This window comes from Lepisma saccharinum, chromosome 28 (assembly GCF_977018435.1).
Source record: "Lepisma saccharinum chromosome 28, izLepSacc3.1, whole genome shotgun sequence".
Classification (NCBI taxonomy): domain Eukaryota; kingdom Metazoa; phylum Arthropoda; class Insecta; order Zygentoma; family Lepismatidae; genus Lepisma; species Lepisma saccharinum.
The window spans coordinates 14,784,150-14,810,179 of NC_139256.1; the positions used below are offsets into that span (position 1 = coordinate 14,784,150).

At 38.4% G+C, this 26,030-nt stretch overlaps 1 protein-coding gene across 1 annotated transcript in view; it reads right to left on the reverse strand.

Moving 5' to 3' along the window:
• Positions 1-17,951: 17,951 nt before the first annotated feature.
• The window catches only part of LOC145980546 (TNF receptor-associated factor 4-like), a 44,241-nt gene continuing 36,162 nt past the window's right edge, over positions 17,952-26,030 (reverse strand). The window contains exon 2 of the mRNA XM_083113564.1: positions 17,952-19,879. Within this exon, the coding sequence (XP_082969690.1) occupies positions 18,248-19,705 (1,458 nt within the window). The 5' untranslated portion in view covers positions 19,706-19,879 and the 3' untranslated portion in view covers positions 17,952-18,247. The remainder of the gene's footprint in view (positions 19,880-26,030) is intronic.

Sequence of the window (26,030 nt, forward strand, 5' to 3'; positions counted from 1 at the left end):
GGGGGAATTATGCAGTGATGTGGTTTCAAAATTTTGCACAGGGTATAAGACAAGTTTCGTGAAACGTTAATACCATGTTTACACTATAGTGTGTCTCAACCTTAAAAGTCAGTATGGAAGTAAATGGGAAACTTCCCTCTCTCTCTAATACATGAGTTTTGCCAATAGCTCTGTCCTTCTCTACCACCGCTGCGTCACCAGATGTTACAAAATTTACAAAATGTAAAAGTCATAAATTTCAAACAGTCAAATCATTATCCTGTAGAGTTTTTTATGCTCTATTTAATGACTGCATTATATAACCTGTCATAAATTCATGTGATCTGAAATTTCCATAATTATGCAATTTTGTAAAAGGCTTAATTTTTTCTAGTAAATAGTTCAAAAGGCATAAATATCAAACCGCTTGAACAACTTCGCCAGTTTTTTTTCTATGGGATCCATGGTGTTTGTAGATATGATATTCTTCGCCTGAATGAATTAATTTGCTTACGAAGAGAGTTATATATATATATATACATTGGATATTTTGTATATATCATCAGACCGTAACACGAAAATGCTGGTTAGCGAGAAACTTTTCAGTTTGTCGCGATACACGTGCAGACCAAGCGAGAAAAGTGTTGACAATTGTTTGAAGTTATTTTTAGAATGCATTGTTACTCCACAGCACCGTTATTTATTCCGCAATCGTAGTTTGTTTATGCAGGCTGTCTCGCGTATCAAATTCATTGCGCGCCACCAAGTTTACAATTCAGTTGCAGGCAGGTGCCCCGGTTCGTAGGAAGTGCAGTGTGCTTTATTTTCAGGAAAAAAAAATATCTTAATGTTTGTTTTTGTATTTATTTAATTCTGTTTATGTAAAGGATACAACATTCAACGAAAAAAGTAACAATAGTTGCGTGTATTACACATATAATGCAAATGTAAAATAGTTAAATTAAATAGAGCATAAAAAACTCTACAGGATAATGATTTGACTGTTTGAAATTTATGACTTTTACATTTTGTAAATTTACGTCGAAATATAAACATTTACATGCAAATCTTGAGGTAACTATCGTTTTGTTTTGTTTTCAAAATGCATCAAATACATAGATTTTGAAGATTTCCTATACGATATTAAGGAAGTAAATTTGTTGCAATCATTAGCGATTAACAGCGACTCGATGCGACTCCGTTTGTTGATCTGGCAACGCCCCGCTCCATTTAACCCATACTGACTTTTAAGGTTAAGACGCTCTATAAATACATGGATGAAATAATTAAACTTCTACCACAAATGGCATTGATGATATTAAAATAATTGGCTTAAAATAGACATAATGCGATAGAGAAGGCATTTCTAAAATTATAAATCTGAAACGCGTATTTTAAAGATCGCATGCAGTACAGCATGTTAGGCCTATTGTATTTTTTTTTGTTGATATTGCTTTCGTGAATTGTCTTAATAAATTTAACAACACTGCTAATAACACTAGAGCAGAAGGTATACTGTCTGGCTGCCTTAGCTGAGACCATGGACGGAAGTGCGCATGCGCCAACTGGACGTGTTCATTGGCAAAATAGGGGTGACTGCACTTTGGCCACGAAGCGGGTTCCGTGAAAATTATCTGCTGTGAAAACAACAATGAAGTTTCCAACGTAGTAACATCGCCGCCAAAGTTTACGAATTCTGTAAGGGCACAGAATAAAAAATAAAAAAAAAAGCCATCCATATACTATATACGCAAACAGGAAATTATTCATTACTTCACATTAGTAGATAAACTTACTATTTGTAAACCAGTAACTTTATTTTGGACCATTCAATTAAAATGATCTCCTTAGTAAATCTTATAATTAGCATAAATGTACACAGCAGTAATCAGGATAGTATTCACTAATAATACTTTTATTATACATAGTATTATAAATATAATAAAGAAAATGTAGTAACTGCATGGTTTGTGGCATTGTGTATTATATCGAGGGCGTTTTGTAGAATGTGCAACAGGGACCAAAACGTCACACTTTTCTTTGTTCCACTTTGAAACGATTTGTTACGAATTATTGTAAGAGACATCACAAACACAACACAACACAACACAGCAAGCAGTAATAAACACAACAAGCGAACCCATACATGCAAAATGCCACAGGGCGGTTTGGTGACGTTCTACCTGCTTCCCCTCTCGCGTTTGTAATCGGACTTTCCAGCTAGTTTCGTTTCCCTTGGCCGGACTGTACCTTGATGAGTGAGGGTAACCGCCGATTCTCTGTACTACAACCCTTGAGCTACTATGTTATGTGAATTAATCCTGAGACCTTCCTTACCTACATCCTCGGCTTCTAGGGTGACCATAATTTTTTGTGCCAAAATGGAGGTCAATTTACCCTCTCTGAAAAATCGGCTGTCTAATTATACAATTATTGTTATTATTAATGAATTATTTTTATTCACATAAATAATACACCATGAACAATATATGAAATATGATCTCCCGTTGTGAAAAAAAGATTAATCATTATAATCTCGGAATGGCTTACATAGTGTTTCTGGTTCATTTGATGTTAGTCCTACGATGATGTTGAGGAATGCCAGAAGTATATATTAGAAAGAGCAGTATTCTTGAGAACAGTTTTATTCTGCACCAACCGTTCATCAAACTACCCCGTCCCCACAGTTCTGATACCAACGCTGGATTTATTTTTTGAGATTTGTGTTGCAGGTCTTGATTGGAACTATATGTACGCTTCTTGGCCATGCTTATTCCATGTTCTACAAATAATAAAACACACATAGAACAATATGGTATGAAGTGCTTGAAACACAGTCCAGCTGTTTTATCATTATGCTAGTTTAAAAATTCCATCAACATTTATTATTATTATTATTAATAATAATATTGTCTCTCAGATTTAAACTTGGTTTCAAATATACTCCTAGACTTTTATAAAACGGGAAAAATAGTTGGCTTTTAATAATATCGACGGGACGGCCTTTGGAACGGGACTGACCATATAAAGAGCAAAATACAAATTGACTTAATATCAGGCGGCGATAATAATAATAGCTCAAAGATTATAACTTGCAACAGCGTTCGCAGTAACATTCGTCGCTAAAAGCATAGTTTTACGCAATCACGGCAAACAAGATTACTTTTTGGTCATGAGGGATTAATTAAGTTCTTGTAATGGTGCTGTTTGTTTCAATCTTTTTTAATTGTCGTGCGTTTGTTTATGCCCTGTTCCTTTATAGTTCATTGTTTGGAATGCTATTTCTAACTTTTGATTCTTGCTGGGTTGTTTCCTTTGCTAACAATTGTCTTATACACAAACATGTATTCCCTTCCTTTACCCGCCGGGCCCTGTGGCCGAGTGGTTAGGACATCGCGCTGCGACGCCAAGGGTCCCGGTTCGAATCCCGCTCGGGCTTGGTTGTTTGTGAATGTCCATTCATCAATTTCATCACTCGTCCCCATCTTCGCAAATTAGCCAAGTGGCACAAAACGCGAAGTAAAATAAACTAAATCAATCAATCAATTTTCCTTTTCCCACGTAATGCTTCTGCTTCGACATCTTGGATTGCAGCAAGACCGAAAATTAAATCCCACAATATCAAAGTTTTGTTAACACCTCGGTTCAAGAAAAACTCAAACTTCAAATGTTCCACTCCAAGTTGACGCTGGAATGTAGATGTCCTGATATTCGCAGGTCAGTCCTTCCTTTGAGGGCCATATCGTGCGGTCTGCGATTCTACTCCAAAGAAACAAACATGTCCTATTTTTCAATACCGTCCTGCGAAATGTCCTGCAAAACATCCAGACGAATCGTATACCTCTGTGAAATTGTTAGTGCCTTTTAAATTAACAGTATTGTTTATTGTTAGTTTGCAAATACGTACGTATAGATCTAAAAATGTTCACTCTTGCTTCGCTCGCAACCTTCTTCTCACTTTAAAACTTATATTTATGGTTTAGATGTAGATATTGCATGCAGTACGTTCATGATATGATATGCAATGTACCGAATGATGACTAAAAGTATGTGCAGGGGTGCTTCGAAAATTGAAAATATCCCAATTGTGAGGATTTGCATGTTTGATGCATTGATGAGGGCCTCCCACGATGGCGCAGTGGTAGCGTTGTTGCCTTGTAATCACGAGGTCCCGGGTTCGATACCCGGTGGAGGCACAAGTGGTTCAGATCCCACTTTAAACTGTAGGTCCAGTCCCGATTAGCCTTACTGTGCATAAAGTGGACTTAGAACACCAAATCAACCAATCATTTCAGATAATCTGGTCACCCTACTCGAACGCAAAATAGCGTACATCTTCACAAATTACCTTGAACAAATGCACAAGTTTGTACGTTTTTGTACAACTCGAAAACATTTCGTAAGTTTTCTTTGGGTGAAATATGACTCCTTTTCCCAGGTATCGGTCTTAAATGAATCCATAGATTTTTCATTGTTTCTGCACCCCTTAAAAAGTTTTGAAACTCCTAGTTTTAAGATTGATTGATTGAATTGGTGTTTAAGTCCACTTTATGCACAGTAAGGCTAATTGGGACTGGACCTATAGTTTAAAGTGGGATCCGAGTGCCTCTAGCGGGTATCGAACCCGGGACCCCTTGATTACAAGGCGACGACGCTAGCCTAGTTTTAAGAGAAATCAACTTGCTCTCCGATTTGAAGATGGGGTTCGTCATTATTGTACACCCTCACAAATGGGGTTTCAATAACATAAAGGTTTGTAACCTGATTAAAGATCTGTTACAACTCTGTTCAACAGAAATTTAAAGTTATAGTTTTGAACTCAATGTGTCCTTCTCATGAAATATCAAGCAATTTTCAACTAATGGATTCTATTAATTATAAAAAGTTTTGCTGTTACATATGTACATGTACATAAACATATTTTTGCTAAGTTGGCTATGGCGACCACAATTTCAAGCTCCAATAGAATCCTTTTTCCAAACCAAACATTACTCCTTTATAGAATTGGTATATCGATTTATATAGATAGGCCTACCAAAGTCCGCCTACGAAATTAGAAACAAAATTACATTGCTTATACACAGAAAAATATCAGTTAATTATATAGGGCTTCCCCGGTGGTATCGTGGTAACCTCATAGTCAAGAGGTTCTGGATTCCATTCCCGGTGGAGGTACATAGTGGTTCGGATCCCACTTTAAACTGTAGGTCTAGTCCCGATTAGCCTTATTGTGCATAAAGTGGATTTAAAGCAACTCAACTCATTATTTGTATACAAAAGCAAAAACACATTAAAGAAAGTTGATAGCAGTAATTATTTACATGCATTAAATTTTGTGTCCATCAGATATTTCAATCTTACTCAAATATTCTTAAGAACTACATTCATTTCTCGACTTTCTTGGACGCTAGAAAGCATTATTAACCTTAAACAGTGAACGCAATCAAACAAAAACTACTTTACTATACAGAGAACTATATCAAGCATCACATACTGCAATATACTGCTGCCCCTTTATATAGTGTTCATAAGCATCAATATCAACAAGAAAACTTCTGTCATCAAGATCTGCATTCCGGACAAACATAGGAAACCCCATTTCTCTATTACATTCACCACCCTTGGGTTTAGCACACTGCTCATCATCTTTCCCACGTAAGCTTCTAACAAAATCATCACCCTCCATTGTTCGCGTAACTAACCTAAACTTTACAAGTTTTGTGAAGGGCCATTCCAAAAGAAAATCATGCTCTCCTGGCATTATTTGAATGTAAACTCCTAAATAGCCTTCGCACTCTGAACTATCACCACCAGGGTACAACGCTATTCTCAATTTGTACCTATGTTTTCTACTGTAGATCCTGAAACTGCAATCGTTCCTAGCCTTTTTCATCTCCTCAGGTACGTTTTCCACTTTCCACTAGACACTGTCCTGTCTCAGTTCTCTTATCTCAATCTGCAGTTCTTCGTTTCTTTTCATCTCATTCTTTAATTCCATTTGAAGATTTTCGACTCTGACTTTTATCAGATCAATGTGATGCTGCATATTTTCCTTCATGTGCTGTCTCATTCCTACAGGAAAACCTTCATAGCTGCACTGCATTCCCTTGTAAGCACACGCAGCGAAGAGCTTCTGACATTCTTCATCCAAATGTCGTTTCTCGTCTTCTCTTGCAACGACAACATCACAACTCTCAGGACAAGAAATAGGGAACTTCACACATTTTGCGTGATGATCCTCCAACAACTGTCTTTCGACTTTCTTCTCACAGTGCTCACAGACTAACAGCGTTTTCGGGCACTCGTTTCGATAATGCTCACTAAGATCTTTTCTCGATATTTTAACCCCACATTTATTGCCACAGCGTACAAGTGCAGATTCGCAGATGTCGTAATGTTTGGCCAACGAGTCCTCCTGTACGAACGAGTCGCAGAACACGCACTCTACTTCACGAATCACACACTTCTCTTTCAGGTGAATATCCATATCTTCTGGATTCACTTGCTTTGAGCATATATCGCAGGAATGTACAGACATTTTACATTTCTGGGCATGCTCTTGGTCATATGTACTTGAAGATTCGGAACTCTCCTCGTTCAAAGGTTTGGACATACTAGTGTGATCGGTTTGTTCACTACACATAAATACAGTTTGGACAAGCTGTTCAAAACAATGAACCTTGTGATCCTCTAGGTCTTCTTGTAAAAATGTCCGGCAACACCGACGACACAGGACTTTTCGTTTTCTGCAGCTCTCTTTCAAGTGTTCGCTCAGCATTTGACGTGGAAGTATAAACCCACATTCATTCCCACATTCAACTTCTTCCTCTCTGCAGACCAACTGATGATTTTCTAATTCTTCCTCCTTCACCTCTTTCGCACAAAAGAAACAGGTCTTGTAAGCTGCTGTTGGCATTTTTCCTAGCAACACTTGCAGCTCGACACCCTTGTGTGTAGTGGTGATTCTGAAAATGATCTTTACATTGTAACTGCTGACTAGAGATAGGCTCTTGAGGAAACGACTTCTTGAACTCGTGATATAATCCTCTGGCCAAAGTTAATAAACAACGCTGGGACTTTGGAAGAAGATAAGACATACAGAGATAGCGTTGTTCAGAAGCTAAAGAAATGGTAAATATGTTTTGAGACTGTTCCAAGACCCTAATGACCCATACTAATAAAATCAGTGCCTCTACAGCGAGAAAATGCATCGATAATAGTACTGCAATGTGGAAGAAATATTTAAAGAGTAAATTCTCCTAATAACTTTCAATGAAGCACAGTATACGATGGCAATAAATATTCCACATGTTGTTTTAGTTAGTCGGATAGATGTCCATTATGCTTCACCACAATTTTATTATTTTTTTTTTAACATATAAAAGCGTTCACTTAAAGGTCCTACGTCTTGTGACACCAATAGATTATTAGGTCCTCCCCAATGGCGCAGTGGTAGCGTCGTCGTCGTCGTCTTGTTATCGATACCCGGTGGAGGCACATAGTGGTTCGGATCCCACTTTAAACTGTAGGTCCAGTCCCGATTAACCTTACTGTGCACAAAGTGGAATTAAAACACCAACTCAATTTTTTTAAAAATCAAACCAATAGGTTTTTATTCTAAATCTTTTCCTTTCTTCAAATGCTATTGCATGTCTGAGACACGTAATATTAACAGCAGCTCCATTTAATATATATATATATATATATATATATATATATATATATATATATACACATGTGTTTATTATTAATATTGTTCAAGTAACAAGTTTAATTCTTTTCATCTTGTAAAATATAAAGAGTGTAGACAAATCGGTTTTGCCAAGTGACTAGAAAATGAAAATATGTTTCGAAAGCTTACTGGGAAATTACGTCTCATAATGAATAAAGCGTGTCAAAATATACAATAGTACGATGAAGTCTAGAAGCCTTTCTGTGTTGTGTTTGTGATGGCTCTTACAATTGGCAACAAACCGTTTCGAAGTGGAATGAGGAAAATTGGGACGTTTCGGCCCCTGTTGCACATTCTACAAAACACCCTCGTTTTGCTAGAAAATGTCACAAGCCATGCAGTTACTACATTTATACTTATAATACTATATACAACAATATTATTATTATTAAATACTATCCTGATTAATGTTGTGTACATTTGTGCTAATTATAATATTTACTAAGAAGATCATGAGTGATCATGATAGTGAACAATTTGGTCACTATCACCTTTGCCGTCGGCTGCACGATTGGCTGGATGGATGTGTAATTTGTACTCTTTAGCATTCTTATTCTGTCGCTTTTCTTTCTATTTAGATTAATCGCGACAATGAAGATTGTTTCATTTACTTCCTTGTTTTCTTCCAAAATCTGCGTTACTTTCCTTAATTTCGCCAAAATTTAGATTTTTAAAAACAAGCTGTTTCCAACTTTAGAATGGTTTATAATTACTAGTGAAACTGAATGTTTCAATTCTCAAATTAATCCCCATTCTTGATTTCTTGGTGGTTTCGTAACAGTTCTGGAAAACAAAATGAAGTCACATTAGATGAAGGAAAATCGCCAGTGGCGTGGGTCAACTCCTCCAGACCACGGAAGAAAGTACTCGTTTCCTTATCAGAATTCTGTGCCTCCCCGATGGCGCAGTGGTAGCGTCGTCGCCTTGTAATCAAGGGGTCCCGGGTTCGATACCCGATGGAGGCACAAAGTTGTTCGGATCCCACTTTAAGCTGTAGGTCCAGTCATGATTAGCTTTAATGTGCATAAAGTGGACTTAAAACACCAAATCAATCAATGTTATCAGAATTCTGTTGAATGAGAATACACGTGTAGATGCAAATATCCGATTTTGGCGGGATATTTCTCTCTATACGGGTAAAAAACCTGTGAAAATCGCTTTATTTCGCTACTTGCTATGCATAAGAATTGTGCCACGTTAATTTCATCAATTTATAAACTTTTTTCTGGCAACAATCAACCGTTTTCGGTGCTGTCGCAAATGCGAAAAGTTAAAGTCCCTAATAATCACGTGTGTACTCCCCACAGTGTACCATATTATATCCCTCACAATTATTTTAAACTGAATTTACTTGCTCATCAGACAATCTACAGCACTTCAGGTGGCGACAGGACGAAAATTTTAAAAAAAAAATCTATTGTCTTATTTTATCTTGAATGCTTCAGCAATATTGCATTAGATAACAATGTCGCTTTCCCACAAAATAATTACCGGTATTTATTTATTTATTTAGGATACATTCATGCCACGTGTGTGGGAGTGGTTAAGACAATTATCTACGAAGACAGTGAGTTTATATCCTCAAATCCTAGGAAAGGCATAACGTTTGTCAGGTTCCATGTACAGTCACGGACACTTCTGGGTTCTATTAACTTTCAATGGAACCGTTACAACCCAGAACTGTCCGTGATTGTACCTGTACCACATGGGTGCATACACACAGGATAGAAAATGCTGATTTTCGAGGGCTCGTAGCGTTCAAACGAGGCTTCAACGAGCGAAACGTTACCAGGAAAAGTTGTTTTCTTTGGTTGCCAGTGCAAGCTGTGCAAGTTTGTTGTTGTCGTACGGAAATACAGGATATTTTCTGAGGGTTCTGAAATTGTAATCGTGGATATTTTAAATAACTGCGTTATATGGGGTGGACGTATCACACTGTAAAACACTTCGTACCTAATTCATTTTTAACCTTAGTTTTAAAAGTTGTTCAAATACAGATATTGTAATCGGGGGTTATATGAAGGTGGGTTTTCACTTATCACTTTGGTTCTTCCAGAGTTCTTCACTGCGCTCATTTGAAAATGTTGATCCTCTCAAAATTTCGGGATAGACTAGACCAATAAGCTTTCCCCTGCGTACGCCAGTATATGTATGAGTGTGTATTTTAGTAAACCGGTTACGTGTTTGCTTAAATCTTACTTCATGCAATTTGCTGCCTCGTTTAAAGATTGATCAAGCAGCAAACAGCATGTGTCCTTGGCCTTTTCAAAACAACATTCGAGTTATAGTGATCAATAGTACTGACTATGGAACAGGACGCATATCAGTTTATGGAGGGTCTTTGACAGGCAAGGGAGTATTTATGGGGAGTGGTCCATCGAAAGAATTACTAAGTACAAAAATTAAATAATGAAAATAATGAAACAATAAAATAACTAAAATTAAATAATGCGAATATACTTGTTGCTTAGTCGAGGGCTATTTATTTCGGCCAAACTCATTGGAAGGCAAGGCTTATATTGTAATCATACGACTTTGAATGACAGTACCAAAGATGATTTATACAAAATTTGTCACTACTTACAAAGTAACATTCGTCAACTGGTTCTAACATCCTTTTTTATATTCAATAAATATTCAATCCTTTATCTATTTGACATTAATTTCCTTGCCAGAGCTTTTTTTTCTGATTTTGCTGACCTTAACTACACGTAAGCTAGATAATGAATACGTACTGTTATATCGCCATTATTATACTGTCCTTTTGCCTGTTCGTGTAATAAAAAAAATTGATATTAATTAATTTGAATATTTTAATTAATACTATTTAATTAATTTAATGTTATTATAATTATTTTAGTTCAAACATTATTATTATTATTATTTTAATACGTTTAGGTCGGATATCCACCCCGCCGAAACATATTTCTAGACAGGTTCATAATTTCATAAATCCTTATACATATTAGATATGATGGCTCGGTAGCTGAGAACATCAAGTGTTCTTCTACTTTCCATCTAGCAGCAACATTTCTCAGGTTCCGAATCCCGGTGTGGTTACAGGCGTCCTTCGTGATTGTCCATTCATCAGTTCATCTAATCACCACTCATCCTTATCGTCGAAATTAGGGATGGCCAAACGGATCCGGATCCGAAAAATCCGGATCCATTCGGATCCGGATCCGGATCCGAAAAATCCGGATCCATTCGGATCCGGATCCGGATCCAAAAGTTACGGATCTGGATCCGGATCCGAAAATTCCGGATCCGGATCCGGATCTGAAAGTTTCGGATCTGGATCCGGATCCGAAAGTTCCGGATCCGCGGATCCGGATCCGGGTCTGAAAGTTTCGGATCTGGATCCGGATCCGAGAGTTCCGGATCCGCGGATCCGGATCCGGGTCTGAAAGTTTCGGATCTGGATCCGGATCCGAGAGTTCCGGATCCGAAAATTTCGGATCCGGATCCGGGTCCGAAAGATTCGGATCTGGATCCGGATCCGAGAGTTTCGTATCTCAATACCATTATAATATTACCACACCTTAAAAGGTATTATGAACTTCGATTACAAAGAAATTTTTCGTTAGTCCTACAAGAATTTTTTCAAGTGTTGTTCCTAAAATACTTTGCTACGCATCGGCTAACACACTCGTGCACACATGTCAGAGGTGATTTTGTAAATGCCATTGAAACGAATATGTATTCATTCGAATGTTGGAAATGAAAACACACATAAATGTGAGACATTCCATTCCAGGATGAAACCTTTAACACATATAACAAGATAGAAATGTTATACAAAAATTATACAATTGTTCTACAGTTACAGTTCTACAAATTAAAATAAAACATTATAATATATGCAGTGTTAAATAATTACAAAGTGTAAGACTAACAAGGGAGGTTATCTTAGTATCCCCCTCCGATTTCCATGAAACTTGGCAGTATAGTGGGGCCCAAAGGAAGAATTACGTGTTTTTTTTGTTTCAGCTAAAAAACTGTTTTAGGGGGCAAAACCCCCTCAAATGTCAGGATGAAGACAAATTGAAGTGAGGATCTGACCCCTGTGTCCCCCTCCGATTTCCATGATACTTGGCAGGTGTATAGTGGGGCCCAATGGAAGAAATACGTGTTTTTTGTTTCAGCTAAAAAACGGGTTTAGGGGACAAAACCCCCTCAAATGTCAAGATGAGGACAAATTGAAGTGAGGATCGGACCCCTGTGTCCCCCTCCGATTTCCATGATACTTGGCAGGTGTGTGTATAAACGGACCCAAATGAAGAAATACGTGTTTTTTATTTTGTTTCGGCTAAAAAAAACTGTTTGAGGGGGCAACCCCCCTCAAATGTCAATATGAGGACAAATTTAAGTGGGCATTTGACGTATGTGTCCCCCTCCGATTTCCATGAATCTTGCCAGGTGTATAGTGGGGCCCAATAGAAGAAATACGTGTTTTTTTTTTGTTTCAGCTAAAAAACGGTTTTACAGGGCGAAACCCACTCAATTGTCAAGATGAGGACAAATTGAAGTGGGGATCTGACCCCTGTGTTCCCCTCTGATTTCCATGAAACGTGGCAGGTGTCAAGTATCCCCCTCCGATTTCCATGAAACTTGGCAGTATAGTGGGGCCCAAAGGAAGAATTACGTGTTTTTTTGTTTCAGCTAAAAAACTGTTTTAGGGGGCAAAACCCCCTCAAATGTCAGGATGAAGACAAATTGAAGTGAGGATCGGACCCCTGTGTCCCCCTCCGATTTCCATGGTACTTGGCAGGTGTGTGTATAAACGGGCCCAAATGAAGAAATACGTGTTTTTTATTTTGTTTCGGCTAAAAAACTGTTTGAGGGGGCAACCCCCCCTCAAATGTCAATATGAGGACAAATTTAAGTGGGCATTTGACGTATGTGTCCCCCTCCGATTTCCATGACACTTGGCAGGTGTGTGTATAAACGGGCCCAAATGAAGAAATACGTGTTTTTTTGTTTCGGCAAAAAATTTGTTCTAGGTGGCAACCTCCTCTCAAATGTCAAGATGAGGACAAATTGAAGTGGGGATCTGACCCCTGTGTTCCCCTCCGATTTCCATGAAACGTGGCAGGTGTATAGAGGGGTCCAAAGGAAGAATTACGTGTTTTTTTGTTTCAGCTAAAAACTGTTTTAGGGGGCAAAATCCCCTCAAATGTCAAGATGAGGACAAATTGAAGTAAGGATCTGACCCCTGTGTCCCCCTCCGATTCTCATGAAATTTGACAGGTGTATAGAGAGGCCCTATCCCCCCCCGTTTCTTCCTATGCCATATTTACGTGGTTTCGGGGTCAGATCCCCACTTCAATTTCTCCTCATCTTGACATTTGATGGGGGAATGAAAACACACATAAATGTGAGACATTCCATTCCAGGATGAAACCTTTAACACATATAACAAGATAGAAATGATATACAAAAATTATACAATTGTTATACAGTTACAGTTCTACAAATTAAAATAAAAAAGTTCTGTATCTGGATTTCGGATCCGCTAGGATCCGGATCTGGCCATCCCTACTATACACCTGCCACGTTCATGGAAATCGGAGGGGAACACAGTGGTCAGATCCCCACTTCAATTTGTCCTCATCTTGACATTTGAGAGGTGGTTGCCCCCTAGAACAAATTTTTTGCCGAAACAAAAAAACACGTATTTCTTCATTTGGGCCCTGCAAGTTTCATGGAAATCGGAGGGGGAGACTTAGACCTCCCTTGTAAGTGTATTAATTAATTACAAATCGCGCACGCGCGCACACACACTATATATATATATATATATATATATATGTGTATGTATATTATATATATATACGTATATTAGCAGGTAACAATATGTTTTATAAGCACATTCTTACTTTCCAAAGAAGCGCATGTGGGATGGCAAAACGGATCCGGATCTGAAAATTCCGGATCCGGATCCAAAACGACCGGGTCCGGATCCGAAAGTACCGGATCCGGATCCGAAAGTTCTGGATCCGGATCTGAAAATTCCGGATCCACGGATCCGGATCCGAAAAATTTTAGGATCCGGATCCTTAGGATCCGGAACCAACCGGATCCGGTTTTCGGATCCGCTAGGATCCGGATCTGGCCATCCCTAGTCGAAATCAGCTAAAAATGGCAGAGAGAAAACGTCAAATGATTCATTGGTTTGGTGTTTTAAGTCCAATTTATGCACAGTAACTCTAATCGGGACTGGACTTACAGCTTAAAGGAGGATCCAAACTACTATGTGCTTGCACCGGGAATCGAACCTGGGAAGACGTCATATGACAATATACGAATACGAATATATCAATATTGTATTTAACACACAAATTACGAACTCTACATACTATTTGTCCTTGAAATGAATCTTTTTGTATTTCCGGAAACAAATTTCCGACACTTATAGTGAGGAAAACTGTTACCAGGGAAAATTCCAGACTTTATGGCATCCCGCAAGATCAGGAAATGATTTCCCGAAATCTTGATAGGACGCTATTCTTTTCGTCCAGTCCTAGTGATTTTCAAAATCTTTAAATGTGTGATGACACTTTCTCCGTTTCTTGCTGCTAAAAGTCTAATTTTACATGGAAGCTGGTGGAGTTGGCGAACTGTTGTCTTATTTCTTGGGCCAGCCTCCGTGGAGGAGTGGTTATCACAGCGCGCTATGACGTCATAGGCACCGTATTCGAAACTCTGCCTGGTCATGGGTGTTCATTGTGAGTGTCCCTTCATCAGTTTCATCATTCATCCTCATCTTCGCGATTAGCCAAAAGTGGAAAAAAAGTGAAGTAAAATAAACATTATATCTTGAGTAACTAAGTTTATGAAAACCTTCATTTCAACACACTGGAGTCAATTGTTTTTATGAGAGTTCTACTCACTCATCTGTGGAAAGACATGGTAATTGCAGTATAAAAGTAGTGAGCAATGGAAGCTAATTGGCATACTTAATGCGTTAGTTTTAGTACTACCATTTCAAAGATATTTCGGTGTTGAAGTGAGTGAGGAACGAGTTAACTTCTTTGTTATATCGTTGAGTTAACGAACGGTCGATGTAAATAAATGATGGAAGATGTTCTTGACATGCATTCCCCCTTCCTCCTTCACAAATCGCTTTGAAAGCAAGGTCGACTTGTAATCTCACCACCCACCTGAGTCCGTTTGATTCTTTGCAGGTGTTCCTTCATCACTTCCCGGACACACATCTAGAAATATATTTCGGGGAGTGGCTCCGAACAAAGTGTCTCAGGAATAATAATAATAATGTTTAAATTATTGATTGCTTGATTTGGTGTTTAAAGTCCACTTTATGCACAGTAAGGCTAATCGGGACTGAACTACAATTTATAGTAGAATCCGGACCACTATGTACACCCCCCCCCCCCGTATCGAACCCGGGACCCCTTCATTACAAGGCGACGACGCTGCCACTTCTCCCAAGGGGAGGCCCATAATGTTTAAATTAAAATAATTACATAAATACTAGCTAAAATATATTAATATATTGTTATTATTACACGAATTGGTAGAAATAGGGTCTAAGAATAAAGATATAACAGCAGATATTCATTATCTAGCTTACCAGTAAAGATCGCCATAATTTGTATAAGAACAAGTACCCTGGGAAGGAAATTGATGTCAAATAAACCAGTTGGTGAAAAGTAAAGTTCCTGCTTCATATTTTATGCGTATTATCTTAAATAGTAGTGTGCAAGCCCTTCAAAAGTCACATGATTCTAATATAATGCTTGCTTTCCAATACGTTCAGAGGAAATTAATAACCACCGATCATGAAACAAATGCTAAACAAGCATATTTTCATTATTTAATTCTCGTACTTTGTTAAGTCTTTCGGGCGAGTTCCGACCCCCTGGACCTCCCCCCTTAAATACGCCCTTATCAGTTCAATCTAAAAATCGTTACCACTCATTGTCACGATTAACCACAACTTGCGGAAATGCGGCAAAATCTGGAGGTACAGTATTTGCCTGGAATTACCGAGGAAAATCCAAGTCAGGTTGACTATCTGAGGGGCTTGAGCAGTTGGGAGTTAATTGAGGCCAAATCAACTTCGTTTTGATAAGAGTGGGTGATAAGTGCTTGGCCTTTGCAGCTCATGGCACTGATAACCCCGCCACGGAGAACAAATACCGATGTTTTCGAATAGCTGCTTTTCAAGTCAGAAATTTAAACCTTTCTAAAGTCATCACCAGAGCTATAAGTTATTTTTTTAAAATGTATTTGTTCTCCGTAGTTTAGAATGGGCGTGGGTTCAAAATCACACAGCAGCTCGATACGCCAAGTGTCTCATCTTGTAATTTAGTGACATCCGTCGAAAAAATTCAAAATGATGGACTTTAGACCCATCTTGAATTACATTTGACGCGGCTGATTCTCAGTAAAGATAGTACAGGGTGTCCGGGCCTGAGGTATATAAAATATATGCTTATAAAGAAAGAACTATACATTTTATGTTGTTGGGTAAATGCTCAATCGATAGAAATTTGAACCTTGAGATTTGATCATCACCATTTCAAGATTAGCCAAGAACTCCTGCGGTGTCAAATCTGGAGATCGAGGGGGCCAGGCAGTGGGACCATCTCTTCCGATCCAACGCCCAGGAAATGTCTTATTGAGAAATGTGGTAACATCCCTGTGAAGTAAGGTGGGGCACACGGTCTCTTCATTCACATGTTTTGCAGCTTGTGAAATCAAACTTCCCGTTCTTCGTCGAGTTTTGTCCCAGTGATAAATTGACTTACGTGTGGAAGAGTCCACGTTCCATTATCTTCTTGCACGCCGCTGAACACGTGTTACTGATTTGAACTGTTAACCATAGCACACACTGCACCTTTCGTTGTGGCGTCCACGTTTTGAGGCGTACGCTGCTACACTTGCCAGAGAGCGTCACATTGCGCGATCTATACGACTCTGTGCTGACCTTGAAATGGTAACGATCAAATCTCGGGAGCTTTCTATCGATTCAGCATTTACCCAACAACGTACAGGGTATAGTTCTTTCTTGATAAGCATATATTTTTGTATACCTATAGCCCGGACACCCTGTATTGTGTTTCAATTCCTTCTGCATCACTTTTCGTCTACGTTGTAGTTTTAAAAATTATAAATTTAACACAGCACCTCAAATACATTTTTATGGTTTTAGTATCATAAAATCTATAGACGCGGTATGAATATAAATATGATAATGAAAATGTGGCATAATATAATATTTTAAGCAGCGAGTTCAAGTTCTCAAGTTACACTGAAATTTCAATCAATTGACATCCCTGTTTACCTTAGACAATAAAAATAAATATTCTATATTGGCTACGGCGACTACAATTTAAAACATTCTGACCGTGTCCGAAAGATGCAAGACCGTACTTGAAGCGAGCATCCTTCGAGTATGGTCTTGTAGTGGACTGGAAGTGAAAATCTTTCGAACTGCACTTCGACTGCAGCGCCAAATACGATCAATACGGCAGATATAACCGAGGACACGTTGGTTTTCCACGTTTTAAACACTTGTTTTTCACTACAGAAATCACATAGAATTTGCAAATGTTCTTCTACATACATTTCCACACATTAATAGAACTCTCCAAACAAGAACTTGCAGGCTTTATGCCTCCGCGATTTCAAACAAATGAACAACAAATCCACTGTTCAAGTGACCAAGCCTGCAACTTGGCGTGCCCTGTCCTGTGGTATCGATTCCGCGTGAACTTGGCGCTTTCGAACTACACGAGATGACGTCACTTCCGTCAAGAACATACTTCAAGTCTGCACTTTGTACCTTTCGGACACAGCCTCACTAACATCATTTCTTCGTTACCATAACTTCCTATTAGCACTAGCGTAGCAGGGATTGGAGCTGATACAGCTATAGACATCCAGAAATTTTGATAACTATAAAATGTTCAAATGAAAGCAGTGAAGAACGTGCGAAACCCTGAGTTGTAGATGCAAGCTCCCCTTGATGTGATCCACAATTACCATTTTTCTCATTAAACAACTTTCAAAAACTAAGATTAAAGATGGCAATTATGAAATATTTTTTTGAGTTTCCTTCTAGAACGCAGCTATGTCATACCTCCATCTTAAAAATTCCACCCCCTCCGAAAATAAATCCTCCTTCTGCTTTATTCCTTATAAGACTTATGTATCCATAAAACTTGTGTAGATAGCGAAGTGAACCTAAGAAATTAGTAAGAAATTTGTGCTGGTTATATTTACGAAGATTATTCAGTATTTGTACACGAAATCAAAAATACATTAATGAAATATTGATCTGTTTCTAATTACATGTATTAAATTTCTTGTGCTTCAGATAGTTCAGTATTTACCAAATATTCAGATCTGAATTTACTGCTAAGATTTATTGTGTGTTATAGAGTATGGATTTTCTTTAAACAAAGAATTAAATCAATCAAAAAATATTTTCCTACAGAGAGAAGTGTATCGAGTGTCACAAACTGCACTACCTTGCTGCTCATTACATTTCATTTTTCAGAATTAATATCATTCTTCCACAGATACTTCCAGAAATATTGCATTGTCTACTATGTAACTTCTGCTATTGAGTACTTCGTGAGAAACAAAAGAACCATACCCGTATGCGCCATTACATTTACCGTCCTTGGGTTTTAAATAATTATCTCGATATTCCCCACGTAAGGTATAAACAATATCCTCACGATCCGTTGCTTGGTCAACTAATCTAAATTTTACAAGCCATGTGAAGGGCCATTTCAAAATAGAATCATACTCTCCTGGCATCACTTGAATGTAAACTCCTAAATGGCCTTTGTGCTCAGGGCGATGCTCATACGGGTTCACCTTCAATCTTAATTTGTACCCGTGCTTACTACTGTAAAAGGGGGGACTGTAAATTCTATTATCGCTATTGTTCTTAGCTTTCTCTATCTTCCCAGCTATGTCTTCCACTTTCCACAATAAACTCCCATGTCTTAGCACGTTTATCTCCATCTGCATTTCTTCGTTTCTTTTCCTCTCGCTCTCTAATTCCATTTTGAGATTTTCAACAAATCCCTTTATTAGATTCATGTGGTGCCCCATGTCTTCCTTCACATGTTGCGTCATCCCAGCAGGAAAACCTTCATAGCCGCACTGCATTCCCTTGTAAGCACACGCAGTGAAGAGCTTCTGGCATTCTTCATCCAAGTGGCGTTCCACTACTTCTCTTGCAACTTCAACACCACAACTCTCAGGACAAGGAATCGGATACTTCACACAAACTCCGAGGTGATCCTCTAACAACTGTGACTCGAATTCTTTCTCGCAATAATCACATTCTACTATTATCTTTGGACATTCTTGTAAGTGCTCGCCAATCTTTTTCCTGGGTAACTTCTTTCCACACTTTGTCTCGCAACGAACAGGAACATCTTCACAGGTTTCTAAATGTTCTGGTAAAAGGTCTGCCACTGTATTAGCGTCGCAAAACACGCACTGGATTAAGCGTTTCATGCACCTCTCCTTCAGATGATAGCTCATATATTCCTCGTGGACCTTCTTTCCACACTCATCGCACAAGCACTTAGACCCGTCACACTTCTTGGCATGATCTTCGATGTTGTTGTTCTTCACCTCCAGACCACAGTAGTAGCAGGTTATTTGCGATTTGGAACAGTTCTCGGCCATGTGTTTGGACAAATTACAGCGCTCTGTTTGTACACCACACTTCAGTTCACATTCCACAACCTGTTGTGAACACTGCACCTTGTGATCCTCCAGGTCTTCGTGCAAAATGTCTCCTTTACAAAGATCACACACAACTTTTAGTTTTCTGCAGCTCTCCTTCACGTGTTCACTCAGCATTTGACGTGGAAGTTTAAGCCCACATTCATTCCCACACTCAACTACTTCTTCTCTGCAGATTACCTGATGGTTTTCTAATTCTTCCTCCTCCACTTCTTTCCCACAAAAAGAACAGGTCTTGTAAGCTTCTGTTGGCATTCTCCTTAGCTACACTCTCAACCAGACTCAAAACCTTAAATGCTTGTAATGGAGTTCCTGAGAAATTCTCTCTCACGATCTTCACAGTGTGACTCCTGGCAAGAGATAATTCTATCTAACCTTGTTCAACACGTGATAAAATCCTGAGACGAGAGATGTAAAGAACCCGTTGACCTGAAACGATAGAAATAGAAGATATATATTATGAGGCTCTCTCAAAGCTCTGAGAATGAATACCAATAAAATAGTACGTCTACAGCAACAAAAATGTACTGACAATTATACTGTAATTTGTAAGAAATATCTTAACGTAAATGTTGATAATATATTCCGATGAAGTACAACATATGATAACAATAAATGTTCCGTGTATCGATTAATTTAGCCCAGCCTTCGGATAGGCGTGTTAACCATTATACTTCGCATATTCAATTTCCAAAGTTAACATACGCTATATTTGACCGACGTTCACCCAGCACTTACTATTCCTAAATAATTATTTTTTCACTTCAGATTATATTATTTATCCCGTGGTTAACAAAATAGTGAGAACATAATTTTCCTACACTGATTTCTGTCTCTATGTGATATTTTCGAGTAAAGCGGTTATCTCAAGTTCCTGTTGCCTTCTTCTTATTCTATATCTTTTCCTTTTTTCAAATACTTGTGGCTCCTCGATGGCATAGTGGTAACGACTTGTACTCGAGGTGTTCCGAGTCCATACCCAATGGAGGCACAGTGGTTCGGGTCCAACTTTAAACTGTAGATTCGTTGGAGAGCAGCGAAATACCACTTTAAAAGAGGAAACGAAGCGGCACTGGTCGACTGCGTGGGGGAATTCTATCCCACACTCCAGGAGATCAAGAACAAACTTTTGGCGGATTGGCAGGGGGAATGGAACAATTCAACAAATGGTAGGAGACTGTACGACTTCATCCCTAACGTCCTGAGCAACCCTCTTAGAGGAACCAGAATATCCAGAGGATTGGTCCACCTCTTAACAGGTCATGGCCCATACGGTACCTACCTCCATCGCATAGGCAGCAGGGGCACTGAACGATGTGCAGACTGTGGCTGTGACCGAGACTCGCCTGAACACAGAGTTTTTCACTGTCCAGTGGCTGACGAATCGATCAAAAGACTCAGATCTGAACTTCCAACTGCGGACATTAGAACCCTTCTGTGCAAACAACAACTAGAGAAGCTTAATGAGCTCGCTCAATCCATCTCTGATGTGGAGCTAATAAAATACAGAGCTCAACCCCGCAGGCGCCGGTCTCCTCCGGGGGCCCGAAATCCCCCTCCCTCCCCATCCGCGAAGAGAAGAGTGCAACCAAAGAGAACCCTGTCTACTCCACGAACTCCGACGCCAGTGGCCCCCAGAGAGGAGCAGGAAGATGAAGAAGAGGAGGCCCCAGAGGGTGCATCTAGACGAAGGTTTTCCATCGTGTCGTCCGGGAGAAGAGAAGAAGCGGAGAGAAGGAGAATTCGACCAGTTCGAATGCAGGGTGAACGCCACAAAGACTACTTGGTCAGAGTGGCACTTGCTAGAAACAATTCCATGTAAGAGTATTGGTTTCAACCCCAAGATCTGATGTAACAACCAAGGCTAATCAACTATGCCAACGCTTCGGGAGTGCCGACAAGACCATAGTCTTCGCAGATCACCGGTACTCCTGTGATCCTCCTGAAGTGATATCGAACCCGTAGGCAGAAATTGCCTTGTTCCTTCCTTCACATGCCTGAAACAAACTTACTACTGTTCATATAATATTATCTCATTTTATTTCATATCCTTATTATATTCCATTGTTTAGTTTTTATTCGTTTTACTTATTTTTGGCTTATATAGATACTGATATTTTTTTTCTTCCTTTTTTTATATATTTTATATTTCATTTAACTTAATTATATTTCAACATATTAAACAAAAACCACCTTACACTTTGAACACCAACACACACCACACACTACACATCAATTAAAAGTACCAAACACAAGAACAATCAACATTTGTATATGCAACATAACTGGATAAACCACGCAACCCTAAACTAACTATATGATCAATACCTAACAAAAATTTAACAACACAGGCATTACACAATCCCAATCATAACAAACTATAAAGATCATCAATAAATAATGAACATGGTGAGGCTAGCCATTTGACGACAGAAACACCTTGCCTTTGGGGTGGAGTTACTACAAAATAGAATAGAGATAAATTAACCAAATGTGCAAACTAAACTCAGCTGCGCGTTGAATGGCTGACCTCATACCACCAGTCAAGTTAAAAATAGACCTGGACCCCAGGTAACTAGACTAATGTAATTCTGGCTGCCAGAATCATCAATACAGACTCTTCATCATCATTCAACACGGTATAACCTGGATGTCTGTGAATACTTAGGCAAATCAATCAAAAAAAAATAATTGTAAATGCATCATGCATACCATATATTCCATTTATATTATTCTGCATTTTAAATTTACCAATAAAGATGTAGAACAACGATTAACGGGGGAACCGTAATTCGAGAAATTGACGTCCCAGTTTATTTACAAAGGCACTGGGACACAGCGTATACCCTCGAATGTATACGGGTGGAGGTTTGGTTATATTCGGGGGTTCCCCCCTTATTCGTTTTAAACTGTAGGTCCAGTATCAATTAGCGTATCTGTGCATAAAGTGGACGTGGAACAGATAGTCAACAACAAGAACCCAAATGCTTCTGCATATCAGAAATATAATAGAAACACAACTTCATGTAATAACTTTCTAAATGCAGTTCCTTACCATAACTAAAAGAACTTTAATGTCGTTAACTAAAATATTAAAACATTCTGACTTCGCTTAAAAGCTGAGGCTTGATTGATTTATTTTACTTCGTAGTTTTGTTACTCTTGGTTTATTGCGAAGATGATGATGAGTTATATGATTAAATTGATGCAGGGACCCACAAGGGCGTCTTCCTAAAGTCTATTTTCGTGAGTTTCGTGCTAGGACAAACTACACCAAACGCACAGGCTCTGTGACAAGTTTGTTGCGTTAAAATCGTCTGCTAGTTGCAGATACGCGGGAAAACGTGCTGAACTAAAAGCACAGACCAAAAGCCTCACCAAACTGCAGAAAGCGCTGAACTGTTAGGATGACGAGTACGAGTGAAATGTGTGTGACGTATAAGTGTGGAAATTGCAATGACATTGTTGCTGAAAGCATCGTTTATCTTATTTTTCAAATCTCGTAGTAAAACTAACAGCTTGAGCAATAAACAACAATTATCGATGTTGTAGTATTGTGCAGTGCGCGATGTGAGGAGGGTGCGTGCGTCCCTCCAGTTGTCGCACTGCCACTATGTTCAGCGATTTATCCTAACACCTCCCCAACACCCTCCCATATTTTGACGAAAACCTCCCCCCCCCCCAGAAGAAAAGTGGAACGGATTTCTATATCAACAATAGAATGACAATACTTCAAACATTAACAGAAAGGAACAATTTGTAGCTCTACAAGAAGCGTAGTCCAATGAAAATTTCGATCAACTAAAACCTAAGTGTCAAGGAAGGAGGGTAGCTTCCTTGACAAGGTTTCGGTCAGCTCTAGAGAAGAGACATTGCCATCTGGAAAATGTCAAACTGACCTTTTGCCCTCTTTACAAGGAGCACATACCGCACACAGTGTTGACAGTTCAGCGAGTGAATAACTAAATAAATATTTCTTAAATACGTTACAGACTTGTAAATTCAACCTCTGAATCAATTAAATTTATATTTTGTTGCATTTTCGTTTCGATTCTTTCATGTATAGTTCGTGTGTTGTCGTCCTGCTTAGTGTAACAATGTCTGAAACTTTACTGCAAAACTGGCTGAAAAATATAGAAAAAATTAAACCAGTCAGAAAGAAACCGAAAGTGGTGAGTAGAAAAGCAGTGCCACTATATGTAGGTATAATTTCTTCCAATGGATATTCATAAAGTACCAATATAAAAGTTACTGACAGGGTATTCAATATAAAACGGCAAGTATTTCATGAAGAACTTGTGATTCATTCACATCTATATATAGTTGATGTATGTGACCATTTTTGTGGGGTCCGCCTTGGCGCTAAGGACAAATGGGGTGCGGAACAAGCAAAACAGATAAAAATTAAAAAGCGTTAACGTCGTAGTGCCCTGTGAAATTACTGGCAACCTATTAAATTAAAGTCATTGTCAGTTTGCAAAGATATAGATTTAGTAAAAATTGTCTTCCTCTTTTTATCTAGTCGGTTCCCTGGCATAATGACATATTTAATTTTTTTCCAACATTTCAGAGGAAGCAAGGAAGGATAAGGAATTAAACATAAAAATAAATGTAATTTACATTAAAAAGACGTGTAGAGAAAAAAATCGTTTGGTTCATTGTGCTCTTTGTGTTGGAAAGTGAAAAAAAATGCTATTCGATTTTTAAATAATTGAAACTAAAGCATTACCTCAATTTAGAAGTGAAAATTCCTTGCCTTCCCTTTGCAGTTAACATGCCATGCGTTTATTTGCACATGTTATTTAGTTTTCTTTTAAGGCAAAGAAGCACATGACTCCTAATTCCATAGTCTCTTGTTCAGTATTTGAAAGATAAACTCTCAACAGCGCCAAGTGTATTTTCCAAAGTTTTGTAAGGGTATAAGACTTGAAGACTTCAATATGAAATTCCTTGACGGATATCGTTCATAAGCACTATTAGGTATCTATCAAACGTGCATCCCAAGTTCCCACTATATTTTAAAGTCGTCAAGGCTATGCTCTAAATATATAGAGTTTCATTACTTAATTTCAGTTTGTGAATCATTGTTTAAACAGAGATTTGAAAACACCAGCAGAATTTGGAACTTACTCGCTACATAGAACTATTAAAATTATATATATACATATTTTCTAACTGAAGCTAGAACAGGAAAGGAAAGAGGCATGTGCTGAGGTAAAGAGGACGCCGAACGAGCAAAACAAGATTGTAAAGAGTAAACATTGTGGGATATTATCGCTATGCTTAATTGATAATATGCATAATCAGTTTGCAAAGAAATAGTTCTAAAAATTGTCTTGCTCTCTTCGCTCGCAGTGTAGTCATTTATTCAAGAGTCATTTTATATCTCTAGTTATTACTAATACTTCAGACAGGCAAGCGCGCACGCACCCATGCACTGATGAATTGGACACCCCCCCCCCCCCAAGATGAACTCAGAGTTACATCTAGGACAAGAACCATACAAATAGTTAAAAAAATATTGCGCAAATGTTTCTAATTTCTTTATAACTAGCTTAAGAATTGCATGAAATGATTCCTGGTAGTAGGTAATGTATTTAAATTTTGTGTTTTTCAATGTCATATATTGTATATTATCGAACGATTGATTAAATCGAGTACTGAAAATTATCGGAAAGCAATATTCAAAACGTTAGACTGAAATGTTAACATTATCACAAAAATCTATTTTCCATCTTTTCCTGCATTTGACAATTTTTTTCTATTGAAATGTTACGTGAAGGGAAGGGGGATTAATCTCTGGAAATATCTATGAACAAATTGAATTAGGGCTAACATTTTAAAAACTGTCCAAAATATGCATTTAACATCCCCAAACGTACACCCCCACCCCCACCAAGGGAAAAATCCTGGATAAACTTCTGACTAGGTTAAACCATAAGAGCATCTGTTCAGCTAACAACAAGTCTCGACCAAACATGCACTTCAGGTGCTGGTAATGTGGACATGCAGGTAGGTGTTGGGCCAGAGCAAATATCTGAAACACATGGTCACGTGCAAGTGAAATTCGCACAAGTATTGAAGTTAATGTTGAGAATTGTTAAGATTTTTTTTAAAAAAAAAAGATGCACTTAAAAGGAATTTGTCGAAATCTGGATGTAGGGAGATGAACAGCTCATATATTATTTGTGTAGAGGCATACGTTATGGTGTATATTTGAGTTTTATTTTAAAACCACACTTCAATAAAGCACATTCAGGGGTGCCCACAGGGGGGGAATATGGCGCAGGTTGCGGCATCGAGATTTTTTGGGAGGATTTTTTCCCTTCAAGTAATATAAAATTCAACATTTATATATTTTTCCAAGATATATGTAAAATTTTAAAACCTTAAATGCACCATATTTAATCCATTAGATGAAGAAAAGAAAGTGTATAAGGGTATTATCGAAGGCGGGGGGTATCCAACTCTTATATAATATTAGTCCTTAATTGACACGTGGATTCTAGGGGGGATTCTGAATGAATTAAACGTTGGGGGGGGGGGGGCAGTATCCAACTCTAGGTCTTAGATTATGGCG